The 27,124-nt window shown below is 55.5% G+C and overlaps 1 protein-coding gene across 3 annotated transcripts in view; it reads left to right on the forward strand.

Annotated features, from left to right (window-relative positions):
* The window catches only part of UBE2O (ubiquitin conjugating enzyme E2 O), a 49,438-nt gene that overhangs the window by 15,531 nt on the left and 6,783 nt on the right, over window positions 1-27,124 (forward strand). Inside the window, exons 1-10 of one of the 3 annotated variants that reach the window (XM_043905439.1) lie at window positions 9,271-10,107; window positions 21,457-21,516; window positions 21,620-21,730; window positions 23,754-23,851; window positions 24,358-24,421; window positions 25,028-25,171; window positions 25,389-25,498; window positions 25,652-25,802; window positions 26,006-26,478; window positions 26,808-26,962. In XM_043905439.1, the coding sequence (XP_043761374.1) occupies window positions 9,976-10,107; window positions 21,457-21,516; window positions 21,620-21,730; window positions 23,754-23,851; window positions 24,358-24,421; window positions 25,028-25,171; window positions 25,389-25,498; window positions 25,652-25,802; window positions 26,006-26,478; window positions 26,808-26,962 (1,498 nt within the window). In that variant the 5' untranslated portion in view covers window positions 9,271-9,975. Of the gene's footprint in view, window positions 1-9,270; window positions 10,108-21,456; window positions 21,517-21,619; window positions 21,731-23,753; window positions 23,852-24,357; window positions 24,422-25,027; window positions 25,172-25,388; window positions 25,499-25,651; window positions 25,803-26,005; window positions 26,479-26,807; window positions 26,963-27,124 lie in introns of those variants that run through there. The other 2 variants (XM_043905437.1, XM_043905438.1) reach the window with 2 other exon arrangements.

A 27,124-nucleotide genomic window follows, 5' to 3' on the forward strand; every position in this document is an offset into this window, starting at 1 on the left:
AGGTTGGGAAGATCCCCTGGAGGAGGACATGGCAACCACCCTAGTATTCTTGCCTGGAGAATCCCACGGACAGAGGAGCCTGGTGGGCTACAGTCCATGGGGTCGCCAAGAGTTAGATATGATGAAGGAAGCCGCTTAGCTCGCATACTATAAAATTCACTCTTTTAAGGAAGACAATTCAAATGGTTTTTAGTATATTCAGAGGTTTGTACACCCACCATTACGGTCTAAATTTAGAACACTTTTATCACCCCCCAGAAAGAAACCCTATACCCATCAGCAGTTACACCACATTCCCCACTCCTCTCAACCCCTGGTAATAACCACTTTCTGTCATTGTGGGTTTGCTTGTTCTGGACGTTTCATATAGTTGGAAACATAAAGAGTTGGCCTTCTGTGTCTGACTTCTTTCCCTTAGCCTGTTTCCAAGTTTCTTCATGTTGTAGCACATAACTGCGTGCGTGCTCGGTCATGTCTGACTCTTTACAGCCCCGTGGACTGCAGCCCGCCAGGCTTCTCTGTCCGTGGGACTCCCAAGGCAGGAACACTCAGAGTGGGTTGCTATTTCCTTCTCCAGGAGATCTTCCTGACGTAGGGATCAAACCCACGTCTCCTGCATTGGGAGGCAGATTCTTTACCAGGGGGCCACCTGGTGACAGCACAGAACAGGGCTTCATTCCTGTTTCTGGCCGGGCGGTCGTCCGCTGTGGGCTCCCCTGCTGGCTTGTTGGTACCAGTCTCTGGGTGGTGGCCATCCTAGCGGGTATGCAGTGGTGTCACATTATGATGCCATGTGCATTGTGACTCATGATGCTGAGTGTCTTTTCATCATGTATTTTCTTGGGAGACATGTCTATTGAGATACATCGTTTGCCCGGTTGTTAGCTCGGGCGATGTGCTGACTTGCCTCTGAGACCCTGCATTTGGGTCTGGTCTGTCCTTTAGACCCTGGCAGGCGGGCCCCCTCCTGTGGTAGGTGCCCTGTCTGTGTCTCTGGGGTCTGGGCCAGGTGTCTTGCTTTACACTGGGATCTAGCTTCCTTTCCTGTTTAAATAGCTTTAGGGGATTTGAGACCCTTAGTAAACTGAAAGATCTTTAGGTTCTACATCTTTCTAAGAACAGAGTTCTGATTGTTGTACCTCTGGTGCTCCACAATGACTCTAGAATGAGAATGAGGTTGTTGAATGGGGCTTCTTGGGCAGCAGGGCAGCCTTTCACATATGTTCCAGTCGCTTGAAATAGGCATAGTATGCCATTTACAATTGAAGGTTTTCAAAGGCATAGACTATACTGTCTTTTTTTTCCCCTTGACTCTCTCGTAGTACAGATTGTAATATTTCTTATGCGGTAGGTGATGAGACGGGGTTCTCCAGGTAAAGAATCCATCTGCCAATGCAGGAGACGCAGGTTTGATCGCTGCATCGGGAAGATCTCCTTCCTGGAGAAGGAAATGGCAGCCCACTCCGGTATTCTTGCCTGGAGAATTCCATGGACAGAGGAGCCTGGCGGGCTACAGTCCATGGGGTCGCAAAGAGTCGGACACAACTGAGCGAATAAACAATAGCGACTGGTGATGCAGTGCTTGTTGCTTGGCATGAATGCACTTTGGTCTTCGTGGTTTCTGGAGCCATTTGGCAGGTGGCCATGCCTAGATGGTGCAAGGAGGCCTGTGTGTGACATGGGGCTTTGTCTGCAGGCCCTGGGCTTTCCGAGTGTGTCTTGGCTGCCGCCGCTTCACAGATCCTCCCTCCTCAAGCAGCATGGCTGGCTGCCGAGGGGCACATGTGCTGCTATTTATGCCCTGCGACTTTCTCAGTGGTTGTTCTGAGGTTAGCATGTAAGAGTCTGATTTCATTTTGTAAGTGTGTGAAGTGTTGATTGCCCGCGCCTGTTGCCTGACAATGACTGCAAGTCCCTCCCTCCCAGAGCCCAGCTTTGTCCTGGATCAGTTCTGATTGGAAATCACAGCCATCTGTGGAATTTAAAGTTTCTTTGACATTTGAAACAAATGCCGTTTGTAGGAGCAGACAGGTGGCCCTTTCAGAGCACCGAGGGAGTTTCAAGTGGAGTTGTGCTTTCTCTTCCTGTCCCCCCATTCCGAATCTTGGAGTTGCCAGTACTGGAAGAGCCCATCAGAAATGCCCTGGTGTCTAGTAGGTAGTGTGCACATACTTGGAGATGAGTGTTGAAACTGAAGATTTCTAATTTGAGTTTGTGATTTCTTGTTTTTGTTGACACGTTACCATCTCTCCATCTTCACATACGTCCCATTGTCGTTGTCGTTGTTCAGTCTCTAAGGCATGTCCGACTCTCTCTGACCCCACGAACTGCAGCAGGCCAGGTTTCCCTGTCCTTCACTCTCTCCTGGAGTTTTCTCAAGCTCGTGTCCGTTGAGTCAGTGATCCCATCTAACCATCTCATCCTCTGCCACCCTCTTCTCCTGCCTTCAGTCTTTTCTAGCATCAGGATCTTTTCCAGTGAGTCAGTTCTTGGCATCAGGTGGCCAAAGTATTGGAGCTTCAACTTCAGCATCAGTCCTTCCAATGAATATTCAGGGTTGATTTCTTTAGAACTATAAAAGTGAAAGTGTTAGTCGCTCAGTTGTGTCCGACTTTTGAGACCCCATGGACTGTATGTAGCCTGCCAGGCTCCTCTGTCCATGAAATTCTCCTGGCAATAATACTGGAGTGAGTAGCCATTCCCTTTTCCAGGAGATCTTCTCAGCCCAGGGATCAACCCTGGCTCTCCCCCATCGCAGGCAGATTCTTTACCATCTGAGCCACCAAGGAAGCCCTTTAGGGCTGTGGTTGTGTGTAAATGCTTTGCAGAATTCAGGTTAAGGAGCTCTGGTTGACATGGTATGCTTGGGTTAACACGGGTGATTGAACATATTAATTTATCTCCACTTCCTCCAGAAACCCTTCTAAAATGACAGTAAAAGAATTTTTAAAATGTCTAAACCCACGAGGACCAAGAATAGGAGAGAAGACGTAAGACAGGAGGCTTCAAGCTGTGGAAGATGGACAGTAGAAGGCGGCAGAGCAGGACCGAAATGTTCGTGCCGCAGAGACCTGCCCAGGGGCAGTATGGAAGCCTGGGGTCCTCAGTGCCGGGACTACGTCTGAGCCTGAAGACGGGGCAGTTCGCTGAGAGTCTCCGTGGGAGGAAACGAAGCTCCCCGAGTTACCCGTCTGCTTGTACCAACCAGAGAATACTTACCTCCTCTGCCCACAAGAGCAGAGGCTGATGCTCTGGAGAAATCCTCAAACCAGGCACTCTGGACAAGGCACCTCAGGTGGAGCAAAGTGGGCAGCCAAACCCTGAAAGGAGGGGATTCAGGGAAGTCTGTCCAGTTGAGGGGAAATCCCAGAGCCCGAGGCCAGGCAGGGCTCAGGGTTGGAGGACTCCCCTCTGGAAGAAGAAACAGTGTCAGACCTGTGGTTGCTAGCGTTTGGTAGGCCCTCAAAGCAGAAGCTGGATGCTTAAGCTAATACCATCAGTACGGGTCCAGAGGCTTGCTTGTGTGCACAAAGCTTCCATCATCTTTTTATTGCCTCAGGTTTTAGATTTTTTTATTTTGAAATAAATGTAGATTCCTAAGAAGTTGCAAAAAATGGTACAGACAGGTCCCCTGCACCGTCCATCCAGTTTGCCCCAGTGGTTACATCGTACGTAACCACGGCCAGTATCAAAACCAGGAAGTTGACATGTCCCAGATGCTTGTGTATGTAGCTTCACGTAACCACCATAGCGGTCAAGGTACAGGCCTGTTCCATCATCACAAAGAATTCCCTGATGACTCATTTAAAAATAGGAATGGACAGCAAGGATCACTGCCTGTTTGCCTAAGGTTCCCTGCACAAAGGGTAGAGGCCAGAACAAGCAAAGAGAAAGATATATCAGAGGAAACAGCTGATAACTGCAAACAGAAAAACCCTCAAAACATATAGCGAATAGCCTCAGAGAAATAAGAGTCAGTATTTTGTCAATGAAATGAAAGAGGATGCTATAAAAGTCAGAAGAGGAAATAATTCTTAGAAATTAAAAACACAACATTAGAAGGAAAAAAAGCGTTGACAAAGACTCCCAGGAAATAGACCATCAGACATCTAGGCAATCTGTAAAGAGAGGGAAAACAAAGGGCAGAAATGTATCAAAGAAACAAGAAATGTTTCCAGAATTGGTGATCACAAGGTTCCAGGGTGGTGAATGGGAAAGTCCTAACTGGCACATTCGTGTAATTCCAGAACCCTGGGGATAAAGCTTCCAAAGCGATCAGTCACTGAGCAAGTTTGGGAATGAAGATGCATCGGATTCTCAACCTCATGGGAAGGCAGAAGGCAGTGGAGTGGGTTTCCAGTCTGACGTGGTAGATGAGGCTGAGGTACGATAGAGCCACTCCTCCTGCAGTCACAGAGAAGTGTGGTGTAAAATATAACAGAGATTTTAAATATAACTGAACACATGAGAAAGAAATTAAATAACAAGACACTGAATCAAAGAGGGAGCCTCAAACCTGCAGATGTCCTGGCAGCTCTGGGGGTGGGTGTGTGTGTGTGAGTGAGTCAGTCCCTCAGCCGTATCTGGCTCTCTGAGACCCCATGGACTGTAACCTGCCAGGTTACTCTGTCCATGGAATTTTCCAGCCAGGAATACTGGAATTGGGCTGCCATTTCCTCAGTCAGTTCAGGCTCTCAGTAGTGTCTGACTCTTTGCGACCCCGTGGACTGCAGCACACCAGGCTTCCCCGTCCATCACCGACTCCCAACTTGCTCAAACTCATGTCCATCAAATCGGTGATGCCACCCGACCATCTCATCCTCTGTCGTCCCCTTCTGCTTTCAGTCTTCCCAAGTGTCAGGGTCCTTTCCCGTGACTCAGTTCTTCGCATCAGGTGGCCAAAATACTGGAGCTTCAGCATCACTCCTTCCAATGAATATTCAGGGTTGATTTCCTTTAGGATTGACTGGTTTGATCTCCTTGCAGTCCAAGGGACTCTCAAGTCTTCTCCAACACCACAGTTCAAAAGCATCAATATCTTCGGTGCTCAGCTTTCTTTATCATCCAACTTTCACATCTATACATGACTACTGGAAAAGCCATAGCTTTGACTGAAGGGACCTTCATCGGCAATTCCTACTCCAGGGGACCTTCCTTACCCAGAGATTGAACCCACATCGCCTGTGTCTCCTGCATTGCAGGCAGATTCTTTACCCACTGAGCCATCAGGAAAGCCCCAGGGATGTTTACTGGGCCCTGAAACAGGCCCAACAATAATATAACTTTGGATTCTTTTAAAAATGTATAGAATTGAAATAGAAATCCCCATTAAAGGGCTATTAACTGGTAAAAGGGGAAAAAACAGACATGAGAAAATCTCCCCCATGGAGCCCGAGAAATGATGAGGAAGTTTATCATTGTCCTGCACTCAGGCACTGAGGGAAGTCTCCTGTGAGCAATCGAAACATCTGAGTTTGAGGTCTGTGTTTATAATCCCTACGTGTTTCAGGAATCCCCAAGCCAGCACCAGACTGGTGATACTCCTGGAGCTACTTGCAGAAAGAAAAGCAAAAAGTTTGTAGAATGACCCTTGCACAACTCAGGCCACCTGGAATCCTATGATTTCCACAAATTACCAGCTCATGCCAATAAATTATTAAACATACAGAAATCATAAGCAAGAGTCAGGTGTCACAACAAACAGGAGGATTTCCAACATTTTACAACTTCAGTTGATAGAAGAGATCGTAATATAATGTTTAAGGTGATCAAAGGGCTAAAAGAAAGATTAGAAATCAAGAAAAGAATAGGATACAGTACATTTTAAAGAGGCTGGGTTTTTTTTTGTTTTTTTATTTAAGGAACCACGTAAAATCTCTACGATAAAAACTCTAGCTGTTGCATATAAAACCCAACAGAGATGTTAAATGGCAAAATAGACGCGCCCCAGGAGAGAATCATGTATGAGCCAGAAAAGAGATCTGAAGAAGTTAAGTAGAGTTAGCACAGAGATCCAGGGAGTTGGTGCAGAGGGGAGGACGCGAGGAGGGCCCAGGCCAGCTCTGATGGAGTTCCCACGGGGCTCGGGCACATCTTAAAAACAGCTTGAGAGGAAAACAGAGATCGCTCCCAAGGCTCAACAGTGAAACTCAGCAAGTGTCTACATAGTAATAGGGAGGTCAGACCATGGTAGAAGATAATCTTCACGAGGACGATAAGACCAGGATGCCATTCTATCGCGAGAACAGAATACAGGCATTGTGGTGGGAGGGGGAGGTTCAGGAGAGAGGGGACATGTGTATGCCTATGGCCGATGCATCTTGGTGTATGGCAGAAACCAACACAATATTGTAACGCAACCATCCTCCAGTTAAAAATATATAAGCATTTTCACAGAAATAGAAACCCAAGTTTATTCACTCACAGACTCTCACTGGACTTGAGGAAGAAGGAAACTAAACCCAGGACAGAGACACAGAGAATGGTATGCAGAGACAGCAGAAACTTGTGGTAGAGCTGGATCATGGTCAGCGAGTAAAACAGCAGTCATTACTGATTTGAGGAGAGTTGGAAACTAAAATCCTGACAGGCGGTCAGTGGAAATGGGGAGAGGGTCATGGGAGTGAACCTGAAGGTCTTTGAACTGTTAGGGAAGAGTGGGAGGGTGACTGGTTTCCTCTAGACTTTCTGAGTCAGTCGGACACGTTAAAACGTTCATGGTAGAAATAGGATCAATAGCTTTCAAACCAATAGAGGGAGAATGTTCGGAATTATAAAAACTAGGTCATTTCACTGGAAAAAAGAGAAAAGAAAAAGTGCAGTAGACAGAAAACGCTACAGGTGACGGAAGGACATCCACACGGATCACAGAGAATATAATCAGAGCAACAGCGCCAGGTAACACGGAGTCCCTCAGTTTGGATGAGCAGAGCCCTCTACACTCTGTGGGAGCGTCTCAACCAGCCAGTCACCTGGCAAGTGCTTCTGCCCGGGCCTGCGAGGACTGGAGACACGTGCTCCCGCGGGCCTTCTCCAGAAGCTGGTGGGAAGTGTGCTGCACCTAGACCAGGGGGTGTCCTGGGATCCAGACCACGAGATCCCACCCAGGCAGGCATTGGAGAGGCGGGCTGGAATCTGCAGGAGGGAGAGGGACAGGAGCCCTCTCCCAGAGCCGTCCTGTTAGACGGGGCCCCCCGGGGGCGGGGTAGAGGGCTGACCCCTGGGCCAGGCCGAGGACCACAGTCCACGTGTGACGGGACCCTGCCCTTGAGCAGCGGCTGTTGTAGTTGGAGCAGAAACTCAGATGTTCAGAGGTGGCGGCCAGCAGAGGGTCTCTCGCTGGGCACACACAACATTTATGAGGCTGAAGCCGAGCCCTGCAGCCTGCCCAAGCCGGCACAAGGCTCAGCTGGCAGACTCAGCTGGCCTGTGGGACGCCAGCCTCATGGAGGGGGCCAGATCGGAGGCGCCGCCCTGGTTACCTCGCAGGCCGCACTCTTGAGAGCCTCAGACCTGTCTTTGAAGTCTTAAAGAGAGGCCCTTCCCCAGCCCGCAGCCCCTCCTTCCAGCCTAGTTCCCGAAGGAGCTGCCACCCTCCACTGCCTGCTTCCTGGGGGGCCAGTGGCTGGGGGTGCAGCTGAACACTGCCTCTATCCCCGGCCCAGGTCCCACAGGTTTCCCCACGGCCAAAGCTGTCTGCTTCCAGGGCAGGGCAGGTGCTGTGGGAGAAGGAAGCAGGGCAGTCAGAGAAGGTCTTCCTGATAGGGTGACGCCCGAGCAAAGACGAGTCAGCTGTCTGGGCACGTGTAACAGCCGTGACTGTCACCGTGGCGGTGCCTCATGTGTGACTGCTCGTTGCACTTCCGTGCCCCCGCCTCCTCTTGGCTCCTCCCGGCCTGATGTTTCGTTAGCACCAGGCACACACAGCGTCTGGCATCCTTGTAGGTGTGCAGATTGTCGCGGGAGTGTGTGGATAGATGGATGGATGGTCCACGGTCGCGTGAGCAGCCTGTGATAGATGTCAAGGGAAGCCAACCCAGGCTTCTGCAAGGCGGGCTCTGTCCCTGCCGAGCCGCTGGGAGAGGAGGGGTGGGTCTGGAGCCCAGGCCCGAGGAAAGCGGGGTTCACGCTGGGTGCCCCGTCGCCGCCTCTCCCGGCACGGTTCACTGCATAGCTCTGCACTTCCCCTCCCGTTTCAGGGCAGCTCAGACTGACCGGTGAAGTAAGCCCTGCAATTGCTGGCAAAGCATAAGCAGGGGTGGGCAAGAGAGCTGCCATTTCCATTACTCGCCACATGCCACTCGTGTCCTGGCCTCCGTCTCAGAACCGTCACAGGCCTGCCGCCTGCTGTCACCCTCATGTGACTCAGTTGGACCTTGAAAGGATTGTGGCAGAGCGCTTATCCCCATCTTCCTCCACTCAGATTGATGGGGGGTCCTGGATGCAGCCTGTGAGAGGTGGGAAGGATTCTTCAGATGCCAGCCTGGAGTCATCTTCTGGTTATTCACACTTCCGGTCCGCAGCCTGTTGGCCAGTGCGGAGGCCCCGGGGATTAAGAGAGAGAAGGACAGCCCCAGTCGGAGGGAGGGGCTTCCCTGGTGGCACAGTGGTGAAGAATCCACCTGCCAATGCAGGAGATGCAGGTTTGATCCCTGGGTCAGCAGGATCCTCTGGAGATGGAAATGGCAACCCACTCTGGTATTCTTGCCTGGGAAATCCCATAGAAGAGAAGAGCCTGGCAGGGTACAATCCATGGGAGGGCAAAGAGTTGGACACGCCTGAGCAGCTTAGCATGCATGCAGGTTGGGGAGAGAGCAAGGCTGAAATGTTTCTTGTAAAAGGTATATACCGTGTATCCCCGGCAGGTTCCAGCCCTTCTCAAGCAGGGGTGCTGACACCCCAGGGCATACACCAAAATGTGTTAATCGATGCTGATTGCTACCGTCCTTCAGAGAACAGAAAATAGTCACCTTCTGTGCCCTGAGGGCTCAAATGACGATGACTCTGGCCTTTCTGTCTTTGGAGGAGTTGTGAGCTTGCAGGACCCAGCTGGGTCTCTGGTGCCTGCAGGTGTTTCCTCCTCACCTCGCTCCAGTGGGTGGCGAGTCCTTTCCTTGTTTGCGGCCACGCCAGTTACCACACGCTCAGCTCAAGCCGGCTGCTCATTAAGCATTTGTTCTGTTAGAAATCTTTGCTCAGAGGGCAGGCTACCCCATCCGCCCCTGGTCTAATTCTGGTGACATGGGGTGGCTGAGAAAGGACTGTCGAGGTGGGCGCGGGTGAGCAGTGAGGCCAGTCAGCTGCTCCGTGGCGGGGCCAGCCTGTCTGTGGGGCTCTGGGTGGCTGTGCCATGGACCGAGGGCCTCAGGCCAGTTCAGAAGGCCGTCAGCACTTTGGGAGCAGCTGGCTGTGGGACCGTCGCTCAGTGATGTGAGGCCCTGGCTCGCTTTCCATCCCAGGGGGGGCCTCCTCGCTTCCTCCTTGCCTTTCTGTGCCTTGGCCAAAGCTCTTGCTTCCTGGGCAGGGGGTGGGGAGAGAACATGTTTGCAGCCCCTCACCCAGTTTGTGTTGGAAAGATGGAGTTTTGGAATTGAGGAAAGCAGAGGACCACAGTTATTCCGGGGAGAGTCCTGGAAGCTCCTGGCCCCCTGATGTGGATCCCCCTTAACTGCCCACGGGGTGGCTCAGGGCGTGAGTGGGATGGGGGCACAGAGCCCTCACGGATAGTAAAGACAAAACTGCCCAGGAGGTCAGCCACCCTGCACCACCCCCACCGCCCAGCCCAGCCCACCTCACCTCAGTGAGAACCTGGCCCCGGAGGAAAGACTCGGCCTTGGACCAGGGCTCTGGTGTGTTATTTTTACTGCCTTTTCCTCCCATATTTGCATTTTTAAAAATAGCAATGCAGAGTGGATCCCTGTCAGTCTGAGTCTGCTGTGGAAGGTAGGATGCATTTCGCACGGAGTGTGGCTGTTGATGAGCAACAATTCTCAGCGTTTGGGAGCATGGACCGCAGGAGCCGTGGCTCTCCTGGGGGGAGCGTCCCCAGCCTGCCACTGCGGGAACAGGCCCAGCGCTCTGCCGGCCAGCGATGACGTCATCTTGAAGGTGATGTCACTTTTCTGCGGGTTTGAAAGGGGGGAGGTGAAGAGGGAGCAGGAGCGTCTGGGAGGCGGGGTCCCGGTGGTCGTCCCTGAGGACTGGACCAGGCAGAGACTGGGCCTCCTGCCAGGGTGGTTCTTTCTCAGACTCGGGGTTCTTACCCGCAAGGAGAGCCGAATTCGATGGACCAGCTCCCACCCATTCGGTCAGCCGGCTCTAAAATCCCCGCGGTTCTTGTGGCCGCAGTGTGGGGCCCGGACCTGCCTTCCTGCCTGGAGGTCTCCACCGTGGGAAAACCGAGTCCCCCAGGTGTCCAGGGACTCGTGCTAGCAGGTTCCGCCCTTTGCCATCTAGGCAGCAGCCGGCCTGGGTCAGGTCCTAGGGCTCTTGGCCCCCAGGGTCTGGGGCTTTGTTCTTGGCATCTGTCTGGAAGCTGATGGAGGCCAGGGTCTGGACCACCTGAACAGAGGTCAGAGTTGGGGCCTCGTCATTTAGAGAACCTGGTGCCTGTGTGTGCTCAAGGGCTGACCCGCTGGAGGGCGTCAGGGATACTTGGGGGGCGGGTGTGAGCTCAGCCTCACTTTGCTTTGCTAGTTATTGTAATCCACCTCACTTTTGCATCTTGATCCCCCAGGTTTTTTATCTTGAAATTAAAAAAAAAATTAATAACGGGGACCTCCTTGATGGTTCAGTGGTTAACTACAGGGGACAGGGTTTCGATCTCTGGTCAGGGAACTAAGATCCTTGGTGTGCAGCCAAAAAAAAAAAAATTAAAAACAAATGTCCCTGGGTAGTCAGGGCCCTCTTTTGTTTTAGAAGAAAGAGAAACATACTGGTTGAAAGTAGAGCTATTTTAACCAGGCTGGTAATCAGACTTGCCCAGGGAACATTAAGAAATAGATTGCTGGTTTCACCTAGGGATTCATTCAGTGGGTTTGGGGTTTTATATATATATCAGGAATCAGTGTTTTTGAAAGAGCTCTGAGGATTCTGATAGTTGCTTTAAAACCTAGTCCTCCTCCCGAGGGACCTGCCGAGGTGGCGTCCGTTTTTCTTCATAATCTTTTGCTATTTCAACACTGCTGGGTTAAATATATCTAGACTTCTCCACTGTGTTTTTATGGGGCCATTGGTTCGTTTCCACCAGTTGCCCTTCAGAGATCAAACACAGTGGTGGGTGTTCAGCCGAAACACTGCCTTGCTGTTGCTGATTTTAGGGTTTGGCGTCTGGAGGTGGGTGTCCAGTAGTGGAGATACATTTTGAATCCCTCACTCTCAAAACCGTGTCCTCCTTCAGACCTGTGACAATATGAATTCCAGCTGAGACGTCCTTCTTCCCGTGTGAGACCTAGAGGAGCTCGGAGGAAGGAAGTTTCATGCTTAGTCAGACAGAAAAGAAAATCAGGCCAGGGTCTCGTGTGCTGGCGTCTGCTCACTGGTCACCCCTTCTCCTCCGACAGCACAGGGGCTCCATGAGGCTCCAAGGCTGTCCTGGTCCTGGTGGGGGCCGGGGGCGAGGCTCACTCTATGAGTGCCAGCTCTGGGACCACCCCCTGCACGCCGTCTCCAGGCCCTTGCTCCTGATCGGGCCATGAGCACTCCTTCCCCTGCCCCCACCACCCCCGGCTCCCTGGGGCCTGAGAGCGTCCGCGCTAACTCCTGGCCTGCACTGACCCCTGTCCCACACTGGGTGCTGTCTCCTCCACACTGGGTCCCTGGATCTCACCTCTCCCGGGGTAGGCACCTCAGCGCCGCTGGGCCACCAGCTGAGCGCTCCATCTCCCACACACTCTGATTCACTCTTGGCCGCATCCCCTTGGTCCGCATCACTCTTGGCCCTGGAGGTGGGTGTGTCTGCTGTCATTAAAAGAGGAGGAGAATTGTGACCATATAAACAAGAAGGTGGTAACTGGCAGACTCCAAGATTTCCTGGGATTTTCTTTGAAAGAGCTCCCTGATACTGAAATCCTTTCCGTTTATACAAGACCTTTTAGAAACACCCTCTAAATCAAAATGCACCTGTATGTTAATTTCTGCGTCTCATTTCTGTCTTCATGGGTGTTAATTTCACATATTTGTTTCCTCCAGCTGAGGTCTGAGTTCCTGGGGAGAAACCTTCAGGGGCGCGGTCCAGGCTCTGCCCCGGCACTCCCTCCCGTCACAGGGCCTTCTTGGGCCGGAGGTCTTTGGGGGTACATATTCCCGATGGACTCCCCACCTGGCCCCTCAGCAAGGGCAGGCGCTGGGCAGGTAGACCCCAGGGCTCCCGGAGGCACTGAGGGGACGAGCTCTGGAGTCGGAAGGGGCTGCCTGTCCCGGGGGCTGCCTGTCCCGGGGGACGCCCGGGGAGGTGACGGGTCTTACTCATCCCTGCAGCCGGGGCGTAGCCATGCCGTGGCCTCCGAGGCCCAGCCATGCCGTGGCCTCCGAGGCCCTGGCTCTCGGCGTGGGCAGCCACAACCTCGCCTCCCTATGCCGACGGGGCTGGAGGGACACTTCTCCCCGCCCCAGGAAGTCTGTTTTTTTGAGGTCAGTCAGGGTTTTAGGACTTAAAAATCAAACCAGGAGGTTGATAGCAGCCCCCAGGAGCCATTCAGTCTCTGCCAGGGTTGTCAGGCCAGTTGGTGCCTGAGTGACACCCAGTGCCCCAGGGTGGGTATCCCTTCCACGCCTTGAAATAGTGACAGCAGGTGTCTGAGGCACACGCAGAGGTCGGTGTGCGGCCCGGGAGGCTGTGCTTCCTCCACATGGGGTCCCTGACACTTGAGGGTGGGCTCGGCCTGCCCCGCTGGACTCAGACACAGGCCCTTTCAGCTGTTTCTCCTCCTCTCTTGCTGCCTTTAAAATGCCAGTCAGAAGAGCCAGGATTTGGGGCTATGTATCAAAATCGCTTTAGGAGCCTTCTCCGAATGCCTGCTTTCAGATTACCATGCGGGGGACCGACTGGGCAGGGAGCCTGTGCTGGGCCCCTCCTTCCACCCCCAGGCCCTTCTGTTGAGCCGCTGTTACGTGGGGACAAGGTGACGTGCCCCTGGGTCACCCGGAGACCTTGTCAACCAGTGGACTCTAAGGTGGCCGGGCTGGCGCGGGCCTCCGAGCCTGCATTTCCAGTGAGATCCAGGAAGATGCCTCAGGGGCCACGAGGAGGGCCGCGCCCGCCAAATGAGGAAGGAGATAGCAGATCCAGGGCCCTGGAGTCCTGGCGCCGGTGGTCTGGGAAGGCCCCTCACCTCTCCAAGCCGCCAGCCTGCTCTGCGGGGTGAGAGAGACCACAGCAGTACCTCTGACCTCTACACGCAGGGCTTGTCCCCACACAGTGTGAGCTCCGTGAAGGTCTGCCCACAGGGTTCCCAACCTGGGTCATCGTTCTGCGACCTAAGCTGACATCAGACACGTGGGGGTGAGGGAGGGGTCTGGAGAGCAGCGCTGAGCCCTCTCTGGGCCTGCTCTCGGCCTCCTCAGGGATGCCCAGCAGCCCAGCCATGAGGACAGGCCTGAAACCATGCTGTTGACTTCTTTACCTCTTGAGGAGGGAGTTCTTTTCACTCTGAAGCGTCCCATCTCATACCCTCCTTCGGAATCCAGCAGTCCTGGGCTCTTTTGTCCTTTTTGGAGCCAGGCTGGTCAGGCTGGGGCCAAGACACTGGGTGCAGTGCTGAGTTCTTGAAGGCCGGCGCTGCCCTCCCCCCGAACGCTGCAGCATCTGCAGAGACACGACTCTGCTGCCCGGGCCTCAGCCGGTCTGCTGCCAGGCCCAGCTCTCCGGTCCTTCCCCGTCACTTAGCAGGCAGCTGGACTCGGTCCCCTTTGTCTGTCCCCTTGGGCACGCTGAGCCTTGGGCCATCTCCGCACGCTGGCAGGCCTCAGCTGCAGTTTCCAGGCGGTGATGCAGTCATGCTGCGTTGCCTGGCCCTGATTGCAGGCTTCTGGTCTGTGGTGTACATCAGAGCAAGGGGGACCCTGGGGACAGGGCCACCACCCGGGGGGTGGGAGTGAGAGGCCTGGCCAGCACAGCTTTCATCTGGAAGGGTGTGAGTGTGGCGGGGGCGGTGGTAACCCTTGCCTACATCTCTGATGGACATTTCCTCTGCAGCCTGGCCCTTCCCACCTCCCCCACCTGCCCTTTGGCAACAGAAGTTTTAGTGTTTTCAGATATTTTCATTTGTCTCCCTCCAACTAAATGTAACTTCTGTAAAGCTGGGACACATACCTTCGTATTTGTACTCTTGTCTCGTTCTGAAATCTGTAGAAAACACTAAAAAACTATTGAATTGATTGACCTCAGTATTTGGATTCAGCGGAGCTTCTGCTGAGTGGTTTCTGTAGCATGTGATTGACAGAATTTTCCAGCGAGGGGCAGCAGCGTTGGTCTGTTCTCCCACTGCCCAGCCGTTTCCAGCTCTTCTCCCGCAGGCACGTGAGGCCCTCTGGCCATTTGTGTTTGCCAGTGAGACCTTCGATCCTCAGGTGGGCAGCTTGCTGATGGCTGGATTTTTAGGGACTTTCAGTCACATGATGGTCAACTGCTGTGAGAACGTCATTACTCTGGCATTCACTAGGCTCACTGGCCAGTCAGGTCCCCAGATGCATTCAGAACTGAAAGCTGGCAGAGGAGCCCGGCTCCCGCCCATAGTTAGTACCGTTTCCTGCCACTCCCAGTGGGACTGTTCTGAAAGCCAGCATTTTAAGTAAGCCTGACATTTTAAGTAAGGTCAGAAAGAGTTAAGAGTTTCCCCAGCCCCACAGTGTCTACGTGTAAACATTTGGATCCTAGGATTTTTGATCATTTGCTTGGTTCTGGCTCTGGACCAGCTTCTAACTAGAGATGTGTCCCTCCACTTGATAGAACTGGCTGAAACCCAAGCCAGAAAGGACCCAGCCAGAGAGGATCCGCAGGGCAGCTGGGTAGGGTGGGGACTCATAGACACCTTGAAAGTGACCCACCACTGACTACACCTTTTATGTCGTGACCCAGGGCTCATGTATGTTGTTTATGCAACTGAAAAAGTTTCCTCAAGACAGTATTCACCCTTCCTGTATGTGATGAGCCCAGTGTTGGCCATGACCCACTAAATTGATTTCATAACCCACTAGCCGGCCGGAACCCTCAGTTGGAAACAGTGTTGCTCAGGAATTCCCTGGCGGTCCAGTGGTTAGGACTCCCCACTTTCAGTGCCGAGGGCCTGGGTGGGGAATGGGGATCGCACAGGCGAAACTGCATGGCAAAAAGAAAAAAAATCTCTGCTGTAGGGAGTATCCATTCCCAAGGCTTTTTCATAATTGTGCACCGAGGGGTAAACCTGCCAGTCTGCCAGCACAGCTTCTCTGGCCTCCAGATTGCATTCGTATTGGAAGGAGGGAGTCTGTATCCCTGGGCCTGCCCTTCTCCTTTCCCCACCCATCTCTGCACCAGATCTTTCTACATCCTTAAAAGAGTGTGTACATTCCTTGTTTCACATTTTGTAATCTTAGCAAGCCTTGGCTCCGTAGGAACACTAAGAAGAGTTTCAGTTACCTTAGTCCTAGGTTTAGTGAAGTTCCTGTTGAGTAGTTTCCTCCAGTCTCACCTCCCAAACTGAGCTGGGCATCTCAGCTGGTGGCCAGTGTGCCCCCGCCCCCGTCTCGCTCTGCAGCGCACGGGGCAGCCTCTGCAGTGAGCCCGGGTTCTCAGCCAAGTGGGCCCAAGGGCAGCAGGACTGGGACCCACTGCAGCCTCTGCGGCCTTGACTGAGAGAGTGAGGGGGGCTGGTTAGGGGACCCGAAGTCCCCCCACCTCACCCTGCAGTGACCACTGTGCTGGCTCGAGGGGCAGGAGGGATCGTGTTTCTCGGATTGTTTTTACCCCTTGGGAATAGCAGACCTTTAGAAATTTCCAGCACTGGTCTGACCTCATCATATTTCTTTGAGGAATCGTTCTTTGAGTCCTGACCTAGGTAAACAGCCTCATCGCCCGAGTGTGTCTGCTGGACCTGCCACTTCCCTGCACCCCCACCCCACCCCAGGAAGGGCCTGACCCAGTCCACCAACCACAGCCCAAATCGGGGTCACAGTGGGCCCATCCCCCCCAACACACATGCCGTCTTCCACGTCTTCCACTCACTCGCCAGGGGCTCTGTGGGGGGCTGACAGACAGCTGGTCTTTGAGCCCCGAGTTCGAAGCCACTCCCATTATCAGTTGAGGATCTGGTGCAGCCCACATCACTAACCCCTGGAGAAGCCTGCATGGTTCTCTTGCTCTCGCTCTGAAGGACACACGCCTCTCCTCCCCCGTGTTTTGGCCTCCAGAGTTTGACAGGACAGTGGTGGGTGGGCGGCTTCCAGCCTCAACACAGATGTTCAGGCTCCTTTCAGGGCCCTTCTCTGCCTGTTGTCTGACTTCCTACTGCTTCCCCTCTCACGCTAGGGGCCCCGTTAGTGGGTGCTGGCCTTAGGGACCAGGCGCGAAGGCCCCTTTTATCCCTCAGGCACGTGCTTGGCCCCCACTGAGCATGCCAGCCCCTAGGGCCACCCAGTCCTACAGGATGTGATGTTCAGATCCACTGGAAAGGAGCATCTTGTTTCAGCTTCCTTGTGTTTTCAGCCAGTTGATCAGCCTTAGTTTGTCTTTCTCTCTCCTTAGAACATTTTTATGCCGTGATTTAGGTTCTTCCAGGTCAGCCGGGAGCAGTGTTGTGATTGAGGGTCTAGACCCTGAGCTGCAGCACCGTCAGTGCCCAGAGCTGCAGCGCAGGGGAGCCGTGTGCGCCTTGGGCAGCCCCGGGGGCAAGGGGCAGAGCCCCTGGGAGCCCAGAAAGGGGCGGAACGGATGTGCGCAGCCTCCCTGCCAGGTCGTCCTCCCCCCACGGGGTCCCCACTCTCTCCTGTGCCACCACATCACTTTCCAACTTGAAGCACCCCATTAGTTCTGATCTCAGGAAGCAGGGAGGGCTATCCCTTAACCCACCCCCGGGGTCCACACCACCGGGCTCTCCTGGGAGCAGCCTGAGGGTGCCTCCACCTCCGCACCGATGATGCTTTGGGCTGATCCTTCTGTCATGGGCTGTCCTGTGGTTTGTTGGGTGTTTCACGGCATCCCTGGCCTCCACCCACCAGGAGCCCCTTCCCCCAGCTGTGACAACCAGATGTCTCCAGATATCACACGTGTCCCCTGGGGGCACAGCTGCACAGTTGAGAACCTCTGGGCTGCCTGCTCTGCGGCATCTTCTCTGCCCAATCCCCAGGTGATTCTCCCAGTGCGCCCCACTGCAGAGGCCTGCAGGAGCCTCCCCGCCTTGCTCAGGGTGGACGCTCGGGTCCTTCCCTGGTGCTTTCTCCGAGGCCCGAGACACCCAGCCTTGCCTCCTGCTCACTGTGGCTGTCACAGCCTCTGCTGGTCATTGAACACTCCAGGCACACGCCACTGGGTCTTGGGGACAGCTTTCTTGTCTGCTTGGCAAGGTCCCTCCCTTATTACATTCAGATCTCTGGTCACATGTCACCTTGGAATGGCCTTTCTTGATCACCCACTTAAAATAACTCACTCACGCTCACCTCCCACTTCCAGTCACTCCCGCATACATCGCCCAGTAGTGCCTTGATTTTCTGTGTGGCACATGGCACCGCCTGATCTGTGTGTGTGTGTGTGCGCACATGCACACACGCGAGTAACTATCTGTTCCTGTGCTTCACTGAACGGAAGCTGAGTCAGAGCAGGACCTGTCTCAGCAGTGCCTGTTCTCCCCCGAAGCCTGGCTCCCCACCCGCAAAGGTGCAGGAATTCCCTGCCCCCCGTGGGGAGCAGGTATGTTGTTTGCTACTCCTGTTTCCAGAGGAGGCAATGGAAGCAAAGGACGTGTGTTCTTGGATTCCACCAGGCACATCCCTCAGACACGTCCCAAAAGTGTCTAAGCACAGGGAATTAATTATTATACCCAGTATCTTATAATAACCTATAATAAATATAATGTACCAAGAAAAAAACTCACAAAAACAAATCTCTGTGCTATACACTTGAAACTAACACAGGATTGTAAACCAGCTGTTGTTGCCGTTGTTCAGTCGCCAAGTTGTATCCGACCCTTTGCAACCCCATGGACTGCAGCACGCCAGGCTTCCCTGTCCCCCACCATCTCCTGGAGTTTGCCCAAGTTCATATTCATTGGATCGGTGGTGCCGTCCAACCATCTCATCCTGTGCCACCGTCTTCTCCTCCTGCCCCTCAGTCTTTCCAAAGTAATGCATGTTCATTTTACAAACCACCTGTTAGCCCCTCTTCACTCAGACACTGGTCATTGTGGTGTGTTGTGTTGTCTTTTTTTTTCTGTTAAGAAACCTCTGACAGCTACAACTCTCCTCCAGAAATGTTAAACCATAGTTGACCGCCTCAGAGCTTGTTCAGAATTCTAGAGCTGATGATGATAAAAAAGATCCACCCACCTTCCACCTCAGGCCCCACCCTGGTGACTTTAAAAATTACATCAGAGTGCACCCAACAAAGAATGAGACTGTGTCTGCCTTAGTTTCCCTCTGAACCTGGCAGTTTCCTGGAGCGGGCGGAGCGCCCCCTGGTGTCAGCCCCGTGTCTGGCACCTGTGGTCTGGGTACTGGATCTCTGGAGGGCGGGAGGAGCAGAGGGCACTCTGCTGAGAGAGACCAGGGGGCTTCTCCCACCTAGCGGCCTTGGTGGATGCTCCGGGGCCCTCATAACATCCGCCGTCTGAAACCACGACAGCTGCCTGCCATGTGCTCCAGAAATGAACAGAGCAGTTATTGCTTTTACAACCAGGACAAGGATTACTGTCTTGAAGAGTGCATGGAGCTACCAGAAATGTGTTCTGCTCCGTTCTTGTCTCTACAGCTCTCGGAAGGGAGGAGCTTTTTATGTGGTTAAGAGAATGGACTCGAGCTGGACTGCCCAAGTTCAAGTCCAGGCTGCACCACTTGGGAGCCGTGTGACCATGCACGCATGCTTCATCAGCTCTTTGTCTCAGGCTCCTTCTCTGTACGGCCAGGATGGTGTACTGATTCCGCGGAGTTGTGGAGGATTTCTCCGGTTAAAACACATGAACTGCTTGAAGACCGCATGTGCATGGAGCGTGACACACACCAGGTGTGCTGTCGCTGTGAGGAGAGGCCTCCAGAGCCTGTGAGATGCCGGGCGCACGTGCCCGGGGCAGGGAGAGGCGAGGAGGACCAGGGGAAGGCCCGGTCCGTGCCTGGTGTGGGGGCACGCGGCGCCCAGGAGGCAACGCTGTGGAGCAGAGAGGAGAGCCTGGCGGGTCGTCCTGCCCTCCCAGGCGTCCTGTGTTCTGCTTCTGGGAGCCCCAGGGGAGGGCACACAGACAGAATCGTGGCCCCGGCGCCCCGCTCTCCTCCCTGCCATCCCTGCCACTCCCACTCGGCACGCACTGTGTCATTGTCATTGTCCTGCAGGATTAGAAGAGTCTGGAGACCCGGCTTCACAGTGGAAGGGAGTCAGGCTCTGGCAGGAGGCCGAGTGCAGGTCGGGGAGCCCCACCCGGGACGTGTTGGCTCCCCAGGCCCCCCACCCCACCCCCTGGGAACTCTGTGACCTGCCTGCCCCACATCCTGTCAGCGCTTCCACAAGAGGAGGAAGGAGAAAGCCCGCCCCTGGCCTGACCGTGATGCCAGCTTTCACGAGCTGTGGCCTCAGCGTCCCCTCTGCCTGCGGGGGCAGCGGGGCTGGGCCGTGTCCCCGCCGGGACTGCACTGACTTGGGGTCTGCGCCAGGCCACTCCCATCCTTTCCCCAGGGTGCTCTCGGGGACCGACCCAATGCGAGGTGGGGCCGCTGTACCTCACGGCCAGGCGCAGGGTCGCCTCCCGCCCCTCACTCACAGCCCCTCTCCCAGAAGGCTTCCCCTTGCTGCAACTCCTGGTTTCCATGGCAATTTGGAAAGACCTGTAGTTGTGGCTTTTTGAAGTCTAAAATAGAAGCAGAGGTTTGAGATGGAGCGGGACAGCACTGAAAATACCATGTCCTACCCGGGGATTTGGACCCAGAGGGTTAGAGGACGGGATTGCTTGAATTAGAAAAACAGGCACCGTCATTCCAGTACCTTCTTGGCAGAGTTCCACGTGGCCCCTCGAAGCCCGCTGGGGTCTCAGATCCTGAACTTGGGGTCGTCAGCCTGCACCTGGGGGCAGCGGAGGCGGGTGGAGTGATCTTAGTGGGCCTCGGCTGCGTGCTTCCTATGAGCCAGGCGCCCGGTGGCCGTCTGCTTTCACCGCCTTGTGAATCCTCTGAGCCCCAGGGGTTGCAGTGCCGTCTCCTCTCGGGTGAAGGTCTGCCGTGCCTAACCCGGGGCTCCCTCCCTGTGGGAGCGTCTCGGTCACCTGTTGGTGGCGGGCCTGTTGCTCCCGCTTTCCTTGTTTCCTAAGTCACATCGCACGGATGCCAGGGTTTCGGTGACCTTGAGCATGTCTCCCTTTTCAGTACCTCAGGCCGCCTCATGGAGGTCGCCTTTCCAGGCCCCCGGTTCTGCGGTGGCGAGAGTGACCCTGAGGGGGTCTTCAGCTGGGTGTCTGTGGGAACGGCTCCTCCCCGCTCCTCGTTTGGGGTCTTGGAGGTTCTGAGCTAGGGAGGTGGTCAGTCCCAGAGGGCCCCCCCTTTCCCAGGACACAGTGAAGAACCCCGGAGGAGCCGCCCCAGGCTTGGCGGGCCAGTACAGAAGGTGGGCTGGCTCAGAGGAGAAGCGTCAGGCTGTTGTGGGGATCCTGGGCGGGGGTGGGGGGGTTGGGGCTGGGGGACAGTCATGCAGGGGAGGGGTCAGCACTTGCTGCGGAGCCGGCCGGGCTCCAGAAGCTGGCATCCTGAGTTACTCAGCAGCCTGCAGTCCTCCGCGGGGCTGTCGATAAGGAGCAGGCTGCGGCTGGCGGGGCAGGATAGCCCAGATTAGAAGGTGGTGCGGCTGATAGCCACCTCGGGGTGCTCCCCGGCCTTGCATCACACTCCTCCAGCCCACCCTCCCCAGCACCCAGCAGCAGGGGCGCGGGGCAGGCAGAGGCGGAGAGAGGACTCCACTCACAGCAGAATGTTTTGCTCTGGTTTAAGTGAGGCTTTCCGTTGTCTATCGCTTAGCCACCCTTTCCAGTGTGATCAGTTCCCTCCGGTGAGCCTGACAGTCGCCTTGGAGCGGACCAGGAGGCCGCTCCTGGTCTGTCCCTGATCGGAGTGCGGCCCTGTCCCCTGACCCGGGTGCCGGGGAGGGGCGCGTGGGATTTGGGAAGGCCCGGGGGGACTCGGGGTTTTGCGCTTGGCTGCACGTAGTGAAGCGTCGCTGCACTACGGAGCTGAGAGGAGACCGTACCCCGTGTGCCTGGACGCCGAGCTCTCCCTCTCTGCTCTCTGTTCCAGCTGAAGCTCGAGGACCGCTCCGTGGTGCCCCGCGATGTGGTCCGGCACATGCGCTCCACTGTGAGTCCCTGTCCCACCGGCGGGCGTGGCCTGGGGCAGCTCGGGGTGGGTCTGGGGGGCCCCCAGGGCGCCGGCGCGGGCCTGGATGCCTTCTCGCCCGCAGGACAGCCAGTGCGGCACCGTGATCGACGTGAACATCGACTGCGCCGTCAAGCTCATCGGCACCAACTGCATCGTCTACCCTGTCAACAGCAAGGACCTGCAGCACATCTGGGTGAGCCCCCCGCCGGCCTCCCGTCGCGGGGCTCTGCTTCCCTCCAGGCCGCGCGGCCAAGCCCAGGGCTCGGCCCCTCCTTGCGGCCTGATGGTGCTTCTCGCGCGTCAGCCATCCTGACTTGAGGTCAGGTGGTGCTTTACGTCTCCAGCAGACACAGCTGGTTTCCTTTCTCTTCTAAGACTTTTTGTCGTTTTTGAAACAAATTTTTTTTCCGGTAGTTTATTTATGTTTTTAAGATTCCAAACTTACTGAAAGTTGTAGGAACCAGTGTCTCCTGCAGCGTCGGGGTTCCTCAGCTGGTGACGTGTCGCCGCGTCAGCACCTGCGCCTGTCTGTTCTCCCTCTTGCCCACCCCTCTCTCCCTCCGTCTCTCTTTTCTCCTCTTCTCTGAAACTTTGTTTTTAACCCTTTTTTTTTTTTTTTTTGGCCACACCATGCAGCATGTGGGATCTTAGTTCCCTGACCAGGGATTGATCCCGTGCCCGCTACATTGGCTGTGTGTTAACAACCGGATGGCCAGGGAAGTCCCCGCTTTTCTGAAACGTCTGAAAGCGAGCTACAAATATGATGCTGTATGCCCCCTGAGTACTAAATGTGTATTTTCCCAAAACAGAAACGCTCTCCTATTTAACCACCATTCAAACCCCCAGATTAGGACCTTGACACGTTACTGTCCATCCACAGACCCCACTCAGTTGTCCCAACAATCTCCGTTTTCCCCTGCTGACCCGGACTCCATCAGGAGCACACACTCAGTTGTCAGCTCTTTGATCTCCCCCAGGCTGGAGCGGTTCCCAGTCCTGCTTTGTCTCCCTGTCCCTGGTGACCCTGAGCATGGGGCCATCTACAGTGCCCATGACAGCCTCGGGCCCCGTGCTTTTGGCAGAACTGCCCCAGAAGTACTGCTCAGCTCTTCCCTGGCCCGGAGCATGCCTCAGCCGCAGTGTGGGGACGTTCTCTTTGCTCCCCAGTCGTGTTGAGCTCTGCTGAGCCGCCTCCCAACAAAGTCAGAATTCACCCCTTTGCCAGCTATCATATTGGTTTTGTGGGGAGATATTCCGGGATTGTGTCAATAAACTGGTGCTTCTCAACCCCCATCCACCAGCCTTAGCCTCCATTAAGAATTCCCACCTGACCCAGCCAGCACTCTGATGGCTGCTAAATGCTGATTTCACGACACCATCACTGCCTGCTTTGTTATGAGTTTGGCATTCTACCATATGGAAGAGCTGTACTTTCTGTCCCATTTATTTCTTCATTTTTTACATCAGATGCAGAGACTCCTGTTTTATTCATTGGCTGTAATCCGTTGCTTGTTTTGTTGCTTCAGTGATCCCACCCAGATTGGGCCAGTAGGAACCCCTTCAAGCTGGCATCTGTGCTCTTTCGACATGTCTCCACCATTTTTTTTAAAACACTTCCTTACTTTCCATATTGTATTATTTCTGATCCAGCCTAGAATCAGCCGTTTGTTCCGAGAGCCCTAGTTTCTTTCGGAAGCCACAGTCTGGGTGCAAGCTAGGTGTGCTAATTGCTCCTGGGCCCCATTGAGGGCAGCACTAGGGAATCCACGTGTGTGTGTGTGGGTGGGCACGCGCACACGTCTAAATGTGCCTGTGCCCATCCTGTGTACGTATTGAGATGTGTGAGTTCATCGTAACCCCTCTGACCCCAGTCCAGCTCCTCTATCTTCCCCTGCCTGTTAGTGACTGCTGTCCCCAGCAGGGAGAGACTTGGCTCTTGATATCCTCCGTATAGTTATCTGTTTATTTAAATCACTTCACTGTGTAACCACCCACCCCAGCCCACTCCCACTCACGTGTCCTGTGTCCTCGGAAGGCCGTCCAGCCTCTGCCTCTGTGGGGGCGAGCTGCTGGGGACTCTTGGGGGAAGCTTGCTGCAAAGTTACTAGGTCCGACCCACACAGAGCCTTCCTGCCCTGTCTGTGGGGCCAAGAGGAACGGGGGTCCCGGACACCAGAGTCCTCCGTCGTCTCACCACCTGTCTCCCTGGTCTGCAGCCCTTCATGTACGGGGACTACATCGCCTACGACTGCTGGCTGGGCAAGGTCTACGACCTGAAGAACCAGATCATCCTGAAACTGTCCAACGGCGCCAGGTGCGGTCTCCCCACCACGCAGGAGCCCTCGTGGGGCGGGGGCAGCCGGGCAAGGGGCCAGGGGTGTGTCCTAGGTCCCGAGAGGGCCGTGCCAGGGGCTGTGGGCCTCGCGTCTCAGGGCCCAACCCCGGGCTGGTCTCCTTGTCAGCCTGGCTGGATTCTCCGGCTCAGTTCCCAGTCTTCCCTCTACCCTGGCTTGAGGAGACCCTCATCGTCACATAGGACCCCCCAGGAGGGGCTGATGTTCTCCTTTAGGCACGTTAATGGGGTGAACGCTGAAATCTGGCTGGGTCCTGTTTGTTTGAGAGAGTTCCTTGTTCCAGTGCAGGGACTGAGGTGTGGGCGGAGGGTGAATTTCCCATTTTAAGGTCCGTGGAGGCACTGATGCCTCCGGACAAGTCCTGTAGACTAACTGACCAGCTCCTTACAGGGTCCTGGCTTCCTCGCCTCCCCTGAGACTCAGGCACTGGGTCCGGCGCCCACCAAGCCCCCTTCCCCTCTTGTAGGTGCTCCATGAACACAGAGGATGGCGCCAAGCTCTATGACGTCTGCCCGCATGTCAGCGACTCTGTACGTTGGCTCCATCCTAGGAGCCTGGGGGTCGGTGGGGGCACATCTCCTATTCCTCAGCCCTGGGCTCTGCAGGAGGGGGGCTCAGGGGCTTCTCAGCAGAGGCCAGTGCTTTCCTGGAAGGAGCGGTTGTGTATCAGAAGGTGTAAAAGCTTGGATGTTTGCAGGAAGCCATAGAACTTCCTTTGCATTTTGTTAACTTTTTATTTCATCCTTTTAAAATCTCCCTTTCTCTTGGAGTGGACATTTTAGAGCAGTGGTACATGACAGTTTGTAAGTAATACTAGGAGAGTGTGTGTGATCAAGCAGGTTTGGGGACCCCTGCCCTTAGAGCTTTGTCCCCCCAGACCAGCAGCATTGTTGTGAACCGAGAGCGTGTTAGAAGCAGAATGGGTCAGCCGTGCCTTTTAGTGAGTAAAACCCCCGGTGGTTTGTGTGCCTCTGAGGTCTGAGAGGTGCTGCTCTGCAGTCTTAGGACTGTGTGGAGCACAGAAGCCCGGGGTGGACGGCAGGCGCAGAGTAGGGGGTGCAGGTGTGGACAGTGCTCCCCCCACCCCAGAGGAGGCAGCACTCACAGGGACCCTCCTCTGGCCCCCAATCCTGCAGGGTCTCTTCTTCGATGATTCCTATGGCTTCTACCCAGGCCAGGTGCTCATTGGCCCTGCCAAGATCTTCTCCAGTGTCCAGTGGCTGTCAGGCGTCAAGCCGGTGCTCAGCGCCAAGAGCAAGTTCCGCGTGGTGGTCGAAGAGGTAGGGAGAAGGCAGGGCGGGGAGTGAGGACAGGGGGAGCCCGGGCTGAACGAAGTGGGGGGTGGCCAGTGGCAGGTCCGCTGGGCCCTTCTGGAGGGGAGGAGGCCTCCGTGACCTCAGAGGGTCTGAACTACAATGAACTGCTCTGGAGAACAGCTGCGGAAAGCAAGGGGCATTAGAGTCAGCTGACTGGGGCCCTGCCCGCCCCCCTTCCCAGGTGCAGGTTGTAGAGCTGAAGGTCACCTGGATTACCAAGAGCTTCTGTCCAGGGGGCACGGACAGCGTCAGCCCCCCGCCCTCTGTCATCACCCAGGAAAACCTAGGCAGGTGAGCGGCCCCAGCTCGCCCCCTGCTCCAGCACCCCCAGAGGTGGTCCCCAAGCAAGTCTCTGGGCCAGCGTCACAGATGCCAGGGGGAGGGGTTGCCGAGGACCCCCCTCGCCCAGCGCCCGCCTCTCCCGTCTCCCCTCTCCTCTCCCAGGGTGAAGCGTCTCGGATGCTTTGACCATGCTCAGCGGCAGCTTGGGGAGCGCTGTCTGTATGTCTTCCCAGCCAAGGTAGAGCCGGCCAAGATTGCCTGTGAATGTCCAGAAAAACACTGCGCCCAGGGGGAGGGCTCTATGGCCAAGAAGGTATGTCCTCGGGGTTGGGGCTTGGCGGGCGTTTGAGGAACTGGCCTTGAGCCATTTCCACAGCAGGAAGGTCTGTGCTTTAGGCCTTGGGGGGCAGCCCTGACAACCCTTGCAGGCCAGTTAGGTGTGAACAGCCGTCACCCCTCAACTGAGCTGTCCAGGGTCAGCTCTCCATGGCGCCTGCCCTCCCGCTCTGCCGGCAGGTGAAGCGCCTCCTGAAGAAGCAGCTTGTGAGGATCACGTCTTGCTCCCCGGACGTCCAGTGCTCCAGGGACCATTCCGTGGAGGATGCAGGCAAGAAGGGGACGGCCAAGGCCAAGAGTGAAACAGGCTCCGCCAGCCCCGAGGAGACGCCCGATGGGTCCTCCAGCCCGGTGGAGATGCAGGACGAGGGTCCAGAGGAGGCCCACGAGGCGGGCGAGCAGCTGCCCCCCTTCCTGCTGAAGGAGGGCGGGGACGACAGGCTGCACTCGGCCGAGCAGGACGCCGACGACGAGGCCGCAGACGACACGGACGACACCAGCTCGGTGACCTCCTCCGCCAGCTCCACCACCTCCTCCCAGAGCGGCAGCGGCACGAGTCGCAAGAAGAGCATCCCCTTGTCAATCAAGAACTTAAAGCGGAAACACAAGAGGAAGAAGAATAAAATCACGCGTGACTTCAAGCCAGGGGACAGGTAGACTCAGGGACACCCTCTTTCCCGGCTGGGTGTCCATCCCACGACCATTCCCTGGCACCCGCACACACACGGGCTCACACGCAGTCTGCAAGCCCTGTGCAGGCTCAGGGGTGCCGGGGTCGGCCAGGTGGGATGGAAGGATCTGAGAATGGGAAAGGGCGAGACCAGGGTTGAGGGATTCTCTGGGAGGAGGCGCTGGGCGTGGAGACTGCAGGGGAGCAACTCTGTCTCCTCCTGCCTGAGGCCAAGTTCCAAGTTACCAAGCCCACAGGGAGGGCGGGTGGGGAGGGAGCATCCCTGGCCTTTGCTCACGGGCCCGCCTGCAGGGTGGCCGTGGAGGTGGTGACCACGATGACCTCGGCGGATGTGATGTGGCAGGATGGCTCTGTGGAGTGCAACATCCGCTCCAATGACCTCTTCCCCGTGCACCACCTGGACAACAACGAGTTCTGCCCCGGAGACTTCGTGGTGGACAAGCGAGGTAGTGCCGGGCAGAGCTCGGGAGGAAGGGTCACAAGGTCTGGCATCAGGCCTCCCCTGGGAGGTGGCTCCTGCTTTTGTAGTCCAGGGCAGCCTTTCTGGCCTCCTCTGACCAAGCCAGGGAAGCAGTGGGTCCTGGGCCCCTGTGCTTGACGTGCAGCCG

Source organism: Cervus elaphus, chromosome 5 (assembly GCF_910594005.1).
Source record: "Cervus elaphus chromosome 5, mCerEla1.1, whole genome shotgun sequence".
NCBI classification, from domain to species: domain Eukaryota; kingdom Metazoa; phylum Chordata; class Mammalia; order Artiodactyla; family Cervidae; genus Cervus; species Cervus elaphus.